The sequence below is a fragment of the Myotis davidii genome, unplaced genomic scaffold (genome assembly GCF_000327345.1).
Source record: "Myotis davidii unplaced genomic scaffold, ASM32734v1 scaffold93, whole genome shotgun sequence".
Taxonomy (NCBI): Eukaryota; Metazoa; Chordata; class Mammalia; order Chiroptera; family Vespertilionidae; genus Myotis; species Myotis davidii.
In genome coordinates, this window is record NW_006292095.1 from 5321268 (window position 1) to 5333400 (window position 12133).

At 44.4% G+C, this 12133-nt stretch overlaps 1 protein-coding gene across 1 annotated transcript in view; it reads right to left on the minus strand.

Annotated features, from left to right (window-relative positions):
* Positions 1-1764: 1764 nt before the first annotated feature.
* ERLIN2 (ER lipid raft associated 2) overlaps positions 1765-12133 on the minus strand; it is a 17458-nt gene continuing 7089 nt past the window's right edge. Inside the window, exons 7-13 of the mRNA XM_006765591.2 lie at positions 11540-11665; positions 6402-6475; positions 6187-6245; positions 5513-5604; positions 4349-4438; positions 2512-2591; positions 1765-2082 (exon numbers count right to left, since the gene is read on the minus strand). Coding sequence (XP_006765654.1) covers positions 1882-2082; positions 2512-2591; positions 4349-4438; positions 5513-5604; positions 6187-6245; positions 6402-6475; positions 11540-11665 — 722 coding nt within the window. The 3' untranslated portion in view covers positions 1765-1881. The remainder of the gene's footprint in view (positions 2083-2511; positions 2592-4348; positions 4439-5512; positions 5605-6186; positions 6246-6401; positions 6476-11539; positions 11666-12133) is intronic.

Consider the following 12133-nt stretch of genomic DNA (forward strand, 5'->3'; position numbering starts at 1 on the left):
AAAGTAGCATTTATAGTTTCACTGAAGGGAAAAGGGGTATAGTGGGAGTATTTTTTTTTGGGGGGGGGGGTAGCTAATAACAAGGTCATGGAGAATAGCAACATGCTAAACCCAAGCTGGTCATGGAGAATAGCAACATGCTTGCAAGTTAACTCCCAACAGCTGCCCTCAATAATTTGGTATACAACTTTTGGGCTCTATAGGCTGGACCCCCCTCCCCCAATGCCCAACTCAAATTCCAAGATGTAGGAAAACCTTCCTTTCATGTTTGCTCTCCCCCATTTCAAATCTTTCAGAGTGACTCAAACTTTTCCTAATTAGTAATGAAAAAGAAAACATTTGAACAGATTTGGATGCAGCCCTTGCAACCCTGGTAGTTGGGCATGAACTCTGACTTGCACCCACATAGCTGTCTATAGAAATTGAACATTTAATTGATCCCTGTGTGGCTGCCTAGAGCCCTGAATTTAAAAACACGTGCTATCATTACACCAGATAAACTCCCAGCACAAGCCATATACATGAAAATTAGGAACCCTTTTGGATGGCCCTCCTTTCTCTTTCAAAGGAGCTCTTCAATTTTGACTCTCTACAGCAATAAAAAGACACGTGATCTTGCCCTGGCTGGGTGGTCAGTTGGTTGAGCATTGTCCCGTGCATCAAAAGGCTGCCGGTTCGATCCCCAGTCAGAACACATATAGGAGGCAACCAATCCATGTTTCTTTCTCTCTCAAATCAATAAAAACAACAACACATATCCTTGGATGAGGATTAAAAAGAAGATGTGATCTCAAGGAACATACAGAGTTTGCTAAGCAAGTATGATAGTGGCTAACAGACAGAACAATCCCACTTTAGCAGCTATTAAGATACTTGAGTTGTTTGTTCCTGTCTTCTTGATGCTGACTGGAACCAGTGAACAGACTGAGAGGGGAAAAAACACAAAACCCAAATCACAGAGTAGGTGAAAAGTTTTAAAAAGAATTGTGTGGTGATGACCAAACCCTGACTGGCAATGTAGTCCGAAACCAATCCTACCAGACTGCTGTACCGATTTTTAGGTAATTTCCACACAAAGGTGGAATATTGGCGCTAGATGAAAGGTAGACCTATTTTCTACAATGTCTCCAAGTTCCATCTTATTCTAACCACTTGTTTGCATGTAACTAACATTTTTCTATCTCATGTTGGTTTTTTCTCTTTAATGCTCAGGAGCCCAGGTATAGGGGACAGTTAGGTTCAGGGCCTCAGGTCTGATAAGGCTAAGCCCTAGGACAAGGAGGGTAGTGTGTAGAGAAAAGCTAGCAGAATCTAGCACCGGTTCTTCCTTATGAGGGCTCAAGAAGCGTACCTCTGAAATAACTCACGTATGCACTGACAAGAACACCAGGAAAGCCAACCACTCACAGCTGCTTCCCCACGGCTCTCCTGACAAACTTACCAGCACATATTTGCTCAGTGTGAGCCTCACCTAGAGGTAGCTCCTACCTTGGAGACAGGGGCGAGGAATCTGGACTGTGTTTTCCCAAATAAGGGAAATCAAATCACCTACAGGCAACACCCTCTATTTTTCCCACTCCTGACTGATAGCATCCTTAATTAAGCCAGCTTCAAAGGATTATAATTAGTGCCTGGAGGTCAAAGTTCAAACCCGTGGTTTACAAATCTTAACAGAAGTCATATAACCTACTTAGCTGAATAACATCCCAAAATCATCAATCCCTGCCCTTGGGGATAGATTTAAGTCCATTTCTTTTTTTCTCACCACAGTACTTGGAAGACAGTCAAAGAAGGTAGTGTGAGAGGGAGGGGCATCCTGGTTCATCATTAAAAAATAAAGATCTCTTTAAGTGTCATCTGAGGTTATATAAAAATTTTCTTTCAATTCTCCTCTGGATCTGCCTCCAAGGGTTCATCTTCTAAGCCAAAACTCAGCTTGTCAGCTAGGCTCTCAAACTGCTTGCCCAGACTGCCTGCGGAGTCCATGAACATGTTAGGGATGTCTTTGCCAAAGTAAATCTTGCTGTTGGAAGCAATGGCCTTGTACTTCATCAGCTGCAGATATTCAGGGGTCAGCTTCAGCTGCAAAAGTAAGAAGTAAAGAAGACTCAGGTGGAGCCAGATTAGAGAAAACTATGGGGGACACTTTTTCACTTGTCATAAGAAGTCTCTGTCAAAGACACATGCCCTCTCTCCTTTTCCTGGCCACATAGTTACATTAGTAACAGGGTAACCACTCTCTAGGAGAAAGTTATCTCAGATCTTCAAGGCTAGAGCTGCAAAAGTTTTAGGAGTTCCCATGTTAACACAAACATTTTTAACATGAAAATTACACTTCCATCAAGGCACTGCTAATGAAAAGGGAAGAACTTGTCCCACACAGCACAGGAGTCATCACTTGCGGCCACGGGGGCTTTGGGTGGTGGAGGTCTTCCCACACTGGGAACTCTCAAACAAAATCAGCCTAAATCCAAATACGCCTTCTCTTTGCCAGGCAGACTGATGGTTTACCTTATTCGCTTCGGCCATTTTCATAGCAGTATAGCACTCAGCATCAGCCTTTGCCTTCTCCCGCGCCAGGAACGCAGCGTCTGAGGGGGAAATGCAGTGACCTGAAGTGCAGAGGCTACCAGGGTCTGGTCGCTGTAACTTTCCTGGGTGCCTTTGTGACCCTGGGTGAGTTTTCCTCATCTGTGAAATAGGGGTAGAGAGCTCTGCCTGCGTCTCCCTGTGGTGGGGCATGAGGAGTCCCCTGCTGTGCCCAGCATCTTATCTGACAGCATTACTGAGAGAAGCACTGCTGCCCAGAGCACTTCCCGTGTCTGCACTCCTGTTCCGTTTGTAGTTCCATGTGTGGGGAGGGACCCTGCCCCAACCTCCTGGTTCAGAGCTTTCCACCTCAGCCCTCGTACGTTACACAGCAAAAGCCCAAAGAAGGCTCTGAATACAGCCAGAGGCGGATCCACCCTAACACTGACTCCCACAGAATAGTTTGGTCCCTCTCCAACTTCATTTCCCTTTTCTTTCCAATAACCATTTCAAAAAGGTTCTAATTAGCAGTGGTTAAGCTGGCACAACTCTAAGAGAATTATAAGCCATGGTCCAGACTAACACCTGTTTGGTTTAAGACCTACTTAAACTTCCGCTACACAAGCAGTATACTTCCTCAATCTGCCAAGACCGGCTTTCAAGTTGATGCAAAATTTTTGGTGTTTACTTCCTTGCCTAGGGAATAAGGCCAGTCTCAGGTGAGTAATATCTGTAGCAAAAAGGCTAGGAGGGAAGGTCAGTCTGTGGGTGGGTCCTTACTGCACACCCTCAGCCTGACCCTGGGTGGAAGGAGCCTACAGTCTAACCCAGTGATGGCGAACCTTTTGAGCTCGGTGTGTCAGCATTTTGAAAAACCCTAACTTAACTCTGGTGCCGTTGTCACATATAGAATTTTTTTGATATTTGCAACCATAGTAAAACAAAGACTTATATTTTTGATATTTATTTTATATATTTAAATGCCATTTAACAAAGAAAAATCAACCAAAAAAATGAGTTTGCGTGTCATAGGTTCGCCATCACTGGTCTAACTGCAGTTTGGGTTGCATGCGGCTGACTTAACTGGCCTTAGCTCCTCATGCATGTATTTGTAAGAAATAAAAATGTGTTGCTTTGCTCACTAATGAGGAGCTGCTGATTTGCAAAATCCTAACTGGCTCCCTAATAGGCCCCTGTGAAGCCGGCTGGCCCCATAATGAGTATAACTGGACACAGCACTTTGTAGTAGCCTGAAGTTGGGCTTTCAGGTCCCCTTTCTGCCCTAGAATTTGCTCATATAGCACGTGAAGGAAAAAGGTGGGTGATGGGAATGAGGTGAGGGCTGAGGGGCAGGGAACTGAAGGTAAGTGATACACAGAAAAGTCAGCAAAGGAACAACTTCCCTCCAACTCGTGTTGTTAGTGCTGAAAAGGTGTCTTCTTCACACCCAGCTTAACATCTACAGAGAACCCGAGAGCAAGCTGAGGCCAGAGCTATGGAGTTCTCGGACTTCATAGGAGGGGTGGGTAAAGCAGGCGGGAGAGACCAGCTTCTTAGTTTACTTCCACTGCCAGACTGTGAGCTCCACAGCAGCAGGGACTGTGTGAGTTCCCAATGGCACACAACTAGCATTTGTTGAATGAATGAATGCTCTCTGCAGTGGAAAATTAATGCCAAATCTCCCCCAAAGTGAAAGCAGAGAAAAAGCGATGTTCCAAATAAATCAAGAGATCTTAGAAGGGGGCTTAAAGAGCAAAGGAAATGATGCTCCCCGCCACAAAGTGGCTTTGAGGAAAATTCAGGCATTAATTTCACTTACCTTCAATTTCTGAAATCTTCTTCTCAGTTTCCTTCTCCATCACCTTCTGTCCATAGGTGATTTCTGCAACCTGAGCCACCTTTTCTGCCTCTATGTTAATGGAATTGAGAAAAGGCTTAGAGCTGGTATTTCAAGAGTTTGACTCAATTCCACCTTTCACCTGATCAGAGGCCCTGGTGCAGGAGTGTGGGTAAGCACAGATGGGGTCACTGGCCCCAGAGGACAGCCGTGGCAGGGACACATGGGCAGATGGGAGTGTACCCGTAAGCACAAACCATGACATCAGCTCAAGACAGCAACTGGGGAGACGTGCGCCCAAGTGAGGGGAGTCATTACTCTGATGAAAGCAAAGAACAAGTCCTAACCTCTCTCTTAAGTCACAAGGATTACTTCTCCCAAAGGAATATTTTAAGGAATAAGGTACTCTCTGAAAAGTTTCTTCCTGCCACCTCACGTTAGGAAGTAGTCAGGTTTGTTGTTGAGAGTCCAGTACAGTGGTTAAGAACCCAGGTCTGGAGCAGAGTCCTGGTATCTGAGCCCCAGTTCCACCACTTAACTTGCTTTATGACCTTTTATTTAACCTCTCTGTGCTTTAGCTCAGTAAAGAGAGGTAAACGATAGTGCCTCCCTCATCTGCTAGTTGTGAGGAGAGAGAATTTACATGTAAGTGCTTAGAAAAGTACATGACTCACAGTAGCTATGATCATTATGAATTAATAGTAAGGGCTCCTTTTAAGAGATGTAGGCCCTGGCTGTTGTGGCCCAGTTGGTTGGAGCATCGTCCTGCACATGGAAAGATGGCAGGTTCAATTCCTGGTCAGGGTACATACCTGGGTTATGAGTTCAAACCCTGGTTGGGGTACATACTGGAGGCAACCGATCAAAGTTTCTCTCTCACATCAATGTTTCTCTCTCCCCTCCTCTTTAAAATCTATAAAAAGCGTATCTGGTGAGGTGAAAAAAAAAAGATATTTGGAAACTCAAAACTTATCACCCCAGGCCACGATATGACAATTTCAGCCTTGTTTCTGGGAGTATGACAGCCACTCCTATGTGTGGCAAGGGTTTGGAGAACCATGTGGTTTAACTGTGTCTAAGGTTTCCTCAACTCTCCACCATTCCCAGCCCTTCTGCCCTGAAGGGGCCACAGAACCACTTCCAGACCAATGAGGGCCTTCTTCCGCTCTGTCTCAGCTTCTTTTTCCACCACCTTCTGTTTCTGGGCTGCAATGAGAAGCTTTGTCTTCTCACTTTCCCTGGAGGGGAATAAAAGTACACGGTTGTGAGGCCACCATGGGAAAGCTTCCGAGGAACCTCACGGTCCCCTGGAGAAGCCAAACTCTTCTGAGGAGAGGAACTCTGATTTCTTACTCTCCCCTGGTAGGCTGTTCAATGTCCCAGGTAAAAGCAAATTTGTTGCAGACAGTAGTATGGCTCTGCTCCTCCTCCAAAATAATTCATTTGTGGGAAACAGAGCATAATTTACTTATTGTCAGCTGCCATCTGCTTTAAGTGGCCATTAGTAAAATACACCTGCCTGCCCACTTAATCGTCTTTCCCTCCCATCTTCTTTGGCATGAGCCATGAAGCACAAAAAAGGCGCCCCCCCTGGCCCCTTTAAAAGCATCACTGCTCAAAAGGGCTTCTCCGTGGCTCTCAATCACAGTTACAGAGCCCAGGTGACTGTCCGACACGCCTGCTCCATCCTACAGTGCAATGGGCTGTGACAAATACTCCAGGAGGAGAACAAAAGCATTGCACAGCTTCAGTTAACTCTGGGGCAGGATGAGGTGGGAGGTGGGAGAGTGGTGGTTACAGCTTAGGCAGAGGATACTCACATCAATTCGTAGTTTCTGCGGATCGCCTCAGGAATATTGGGCTTTGTCACCCGCACAGCCTGGGGAAGGGTAAAGAGAGCACTGATGGGAAGGTGAGAGTGGTACGGGACCTAAGCAGCTCCCCTTGGTCCTTCATCTTCCTGCACAGAAAGGACATCCCTTGAAAGAAGGGCTGCACCTTCATCAGGGGACACTCCCAAGGTGGCAATGCTTACTTGGATGACAAGCCCAGGGGCCATGGAGGTCAGGTCCTGTTGCAAAGCCAGTTTGAGATTTTCATCAATTTGATCTGGAATCAAGAAAGACAGGAAAAGGAGTTGTCACACTATCTAGGTAGGGTGGAGGGAAATATGGGGTAGAGGTAACGCTAAAACACCAGTTCAAGAATGTACCTCACAAGCAAAGGTCTTCCCAAGTAAAAGGTCTGGGCTATGCTTATCATAGCCCAGAAACATAAAGTTCTCCAGCAAGACTTTCGGAGCAACGTGCCTCCGCAGTCCCTCTACGTAGCTAGATGTGAGAGTATCCTTTCCCTGTGACCTCGAGAGAGAATCCCTAGGTTATTGAAAATATCAACCTTGCCCAAAAGGGAACTGAGCTTTAAAAAGGAAAAGAACAAACAATCATTTAGCACATTTCTTGAGAAAGGCAACAGTCTTTCCCGAGACAACAGGAGCAAAACAGAAGGCAGGCACCCAGTTTTCACGAAAAAAGAAGATGGAATGGCTCTGTTAAATATTTTGAAAAGAGCTGAGCACATTCAATCTAGTAATTTTAGCTGTTTCTGAAACAAAAACAGATTCTGACGTCAAGGAAGCCCCAAGGAAGACTATTTCCATTAGGAACTCCACCAAATGGACACAAGGGGAAAATAAAAATTTACAGTTCTGGAAATGAGTCCAAGTCTTTTGATGTGTTATTTGCTTTGGTCCTGATTCCTTTGCCTGGAATTCACATGTGGGTCGTTTCACAGACAAGTGTAGGAAGAGCTATAACTGATTCCCTTCTAGCTATGACCCCAGGACAGCAGCACCAGGCTGCCTTCTCTGGTCTGAGAGCCTCAATAAGATCCCAGAAGGGCACCAAGAAAAAGACTCCATGAAACCAAGTTGGGACATCTAAACTCAATCATCTCCCTCATTGTCAGCTGCCATCTGTTTTAAGCGGCCATTCTTGGTCACTTATGCCCAAACAGGAGAACTTTGAGAAATAGCAAATCTAACTCCTGCCTTTTACAGGTGCCCAAACTGAAGTCCACGGAGGCTGAGATGTGCTCAAGCCAGTTAGTAACCAAAATAATGAACCTGATTATTATGTTTTGATTATTAGGGTTTAAAACGGTAATTTTTCCGACTGTCATAACAGTGAGCGAGGGATTTGAATGTTTCCATTTTTTGGCTATGTTCTCACAAGCCTCTTAGCATGGAGGGAGAAATGCTCATAAAGGCAGTACCTTGCACCTGACACTGGCCTAACAATTAGACAGCTAGGGAGAAACATTACATTTTATATTTTCTATTTTAAATAGGATACCCACCAAACTTTAAGTAAGATGGCCTGTACCCTCTGTAAGTTAATAATACAGTCATTTATCAGACCAAATTATATCTGAGTCAAAGTAGAAATCTGTGGCCCTGGGCTGGTAACTTTCAGGAAAATCTGGAAGAAATATTTTGAAATGTGGTTTATTGGCAAAGTAATACTACTAATAAGTTGTTTATGTTACAGTTATGCTGATAAATGCTAGTTAAGTTATATTATTAAATATACACAGGTTCTCCAGGTAAACTCTTGAACAAGTCCTAGATAATCCTATCTAGTAAAATAGTAATATGCAAATTAACCATCACTCCTCACTCTGTCACTCGTCACAAAGATGGCTGTGGCCACAGAGCTGGAGCGAGCAGGAGGCTTGCAATGCCCCCGGCAATGGAGGAAGCCAAGCTTCCCGCCTGCCCTGCCCGGCCCTGAACTCCGCTCAAGGCTATAAAATTTCAATTGTAGAAGATAAATAAATCCCAGATACCTGCTTCCAGCCAGCGTGGCCTCCGCTCAAGGAGGGGCTGGGAGCCTAGGTTGCCAGGGGCAACCTGACCTGGGCACCGCTTAAGGCTACAAAGTTTCAATTATAGAAGTTAAATATATCCCAGATACCTGCTTCCAGCCCGGGGGCGTGGCCAGCCTGAAAACAGCCATCAGCCCCTCCCCCAGGCTGGCCAGGCCCCCCAGCAGGCCCCCCACCCTGATTCGGGACATCCTTCAGGACAAACCAGCCAGCCCCCACCTGTGCACCAGGCCTCTATCCTATATAATAAAAGGGGAATACGCAAATTGACCCTAACAGCAGAATGACTGGGAATGACTGGTCACTATGACACACACTGACCACCAGGGGGCAGATGCTCAATGCAGGAGCTGCCATGATTCGCACTGGCCATTTACAGAGAAACGGCAATGCGGACCTGGCACTGACAAATCAACACTCGGCTTCCCCCAAGTGGGACACAGGCCCCACCACCGCCCTGGAGCGAGAGTCCACCAAATCGCAGCCAACGCTGCCAAGACCCCATGGCACAAAATGTGGCCCTCAGCCCAGAAACGGTCACTGTGGGTGCTGGGTAATGACATCACGTAGCAACTCCTGGCTTCCTCTCCCTGCTGACTAGTCTCCTTGGAGTTTCTTCAGCCCAGGAACACCACTTGCTTTATAGCCAGGTGCAAGCATTTTACACTTTAACCAAATGTTTGTGAAGCGTTTTCACATGCATCATCTCATTTGATCCTCACATAAGCCCTGGAGTAGGTAGGTGGGGACTCAGTAGAATCCTATTTTCTTTTCATTAGCCAGAAAATGGAGATTTAGAAAGTTTAGAAACTTGACCTAACTGAAAAGAGATAAGAAATGGTGGACCTTGAAAATGACTTCAGGTTTTCTCACTGTGCAGATATATTCAAACACTGCTGCAGTTAAAATCTGCTTCATGTTGATATTTACTGCTATGTTGTTAACAATGACCTGAAAGAGAAGTTGAGGTGCTTCACTGGGCTGGAAAAAGTTTAGCAAATCAGAAAGCAGGTCGAGTTAAGCAAGTTTATCTGTAATAATAAAAAAGTAATATGCTAATTAGACCGGCTGTCATTGCGGACATCATTGCCAACATCCTTCCGGACAAAGCTGGGGCTGGAGTGAAGCCCAGGTCCTGGGTGCCAGAGGGAAGTTGGTGCCGGCAACTGGGGGAAGAAAGGCCTACTCTTGCTTGACTTTTGTGCATCAGGTCTCTCTCTCTATATAAAGCTCTTGCTAGTGCCAATCACACATGTGTGTTTCCATCTGTTACTGTCAATCATGAAATTGGTTGACACGTCTCTCTCTATATATAAAGCTCTTGCTAGCGCCAATCACACATGTGTGTTTCCATCTGTTACTGTCAATCATGAAATTGGTTGACACTTCTATTATAGAGAAAGGGCGAATAGCAATTATTAAAATATTTCTTCTAATTAATTTCCTTTCAATGTGCATGAATCCGTGCACCAGGCCACTAGTATTTTTATAAAATGGGCAAAGAGGATGTGTCACAGTAAGCAGTGATGAGAATTATGTAGTCCTGTTGAAAGTCAGGCCTAGGAATCTTGAGAGGATGGAACTAGAAAAAAAAACTTTTGATGGTTAAGGAATAGGATTAGAGACTCTAGTGTCTCCTTTACAGATGCAAATATAGTCTTAGCAAAACAGTGCTTTCAGGTAAGATTGAACTTTAAAAAAGAAAAAATACCTCAAATCGCATTTTCTCAGCTACTTTGTACAGAAGCCATACTTTACTAAGATAGTAAGAAGTTTTCTAATGCAAAACAATTTCATATTTTAATTTCCTCCTCGTGGAAATTAGAGATCCTTTGTCTTTTTTAGTTTCAAATGTTCATTTAATGGCACACGTTTATAAAACAAGGGCTAGAAAGACAACTAATGATATTTTATAAAATTCTATTGGTTTGAGGTTAAAAATATAGCAAATTTACCAAATTTTTCTTTTTCTTTTTTTAAAATATATTTTCATTGATTTCAGAGAGGAAGGGAGAGAGAGAAACATCAATGATGAGAAAGAATTATCAATTGGCTGCCTTCTGTACGACCCCTACTGGGGATCCAGCCTGCAACCCAGGCATGTGCCCTTGACCAGAATCGAACCCTGGACCCTTCAGTCCCCAGGCCCATGCTCTATCCACTGAGCAAAACCGGCTAAAGCCCAAATTTTTTCTAAAAGCACACTGAATCCAACCCCAATAAGAGATTGTAAGCCCTATATTGTGAATTTAGATACATTTTCTGCTGCAGAAAATTGTGATTCTGATAATTTCCCAAATTTGAAACACAGTGTAAAAGGCTGTTTGCTTAATTAAGGCCACTGGCAACATCAATGATTCCTCCTTCCGTGTACTCTAAAAATGTTCTCACTCAGGGTCCTTTTTATGAAGATTTCTGGGAAAAATAACTGCCCAGTCCTAGTGTCAGGAATAGTTGTACTATGGGTTGAAAAACCATTTACTTTTAGCACTGGCTACTAGACAACTTCTAGGAGCAAGTTTAAATAGAACATTTTTCCACCTAAGAGCTATAACAATTACTGAAATGTTTCCTTCCTTTGTTGCTGAAGTCAGGTTATTTTTACTTTGACCAGGAAAAAAGGACAAGAAATGTCTACTTAAGAATGTAGACCCTTTTTGTTCTAAGCTTTTTCCTATTCATTTCTGTAAGTATAGGGTAAACAAACAAATAAAACCCCCACAAAGGTTCCAGAAACTGTAAGTAGCTATGGTCCTTGTCCCACTTCTAGAATTAAAGGTGAGCCGTCCTGTTTTCCTCACCCTTCCCTGGGTGCCTTTCATTCAATGATGTGATGAAAAGCACACAAAGTGAGGGCCAGAAGAGAGAGGTTCTAGCTTCAGCCACTACCAATTAGCTCCACGACTGCTTTTGTGGTTCAGTACCCTTATTTTAAAATGAGGATGTTGAGTTGGATAATCTTTCAGGTTCTTCTAGAACTGAGCCTGTCCTCATTACAGAATATTTTAGGGACCGTGGAAACACATTTCCATTCCAGTCCTCTGATTCAGGCCAGTAGTGAGTCCTGTAGTCCACTGTTACTTCTGTGCCCAAAGCTCAACCACTCTCATGGTCTTCCATTGTCACCAGCATTTTCTAGGAATGCCCTTTGTGACCAGTTCCTGAGCACAGGATCCTTTAACAGCTCCTGTCCAGCAGTGCCCATTCTACCCTGTGGGTAGCTCAGAAGTAGGCAGTGGGGGGAAGCAGGGCTGTCAATGCAGGCTCTGATCAGAAGATACTCCTTACCAAAGAGCTCAATGTAGACCTCCTGAAGTGTATGCACACTGCAGAACTGGTTCAGTTCATGGTGGATCTTGTTGAAGATGAGGGCCTTGTCATAGTCGGCAGTATAGTTCTTCACTATATCATATACTGGAAGGGAGGGAGAGATTCCAGAATAAAAGGCAGGTCTCAAAACTTGCAAAACAGAGACAGACTCATATATAGAGAGCAGGCTGACAGCTGTTGGGAAGGGTGACTGGTATTGGGAGGGGGGTGGAGAAATTGTGCAAAAAAACACTAATGGATATAAATAGTGTGGTGACTGACAGGAGGTGTGGGGAGAGAGGTGGAGGAGAGTATGGGGGAATAAATGGTGGCGAATACACAATACAGTGTAAAGATGATAGGTTGTAGAATTGTGCACCTGAAACCAGTATAATTTTGTTAACTAGTATCACCCCAATCTACACTAATAAAAGAGAAACATGGTAATTGGCATACGACCGCTACCCTTTTCATTGGCTAATCAGTGAGATATGCAAATTAACTGTCAGCCAAGATGGCAACCAGCAGCCAGGCAGCTTGAGACTAACATGAGGCTTGCTTGCCTCAGTGATG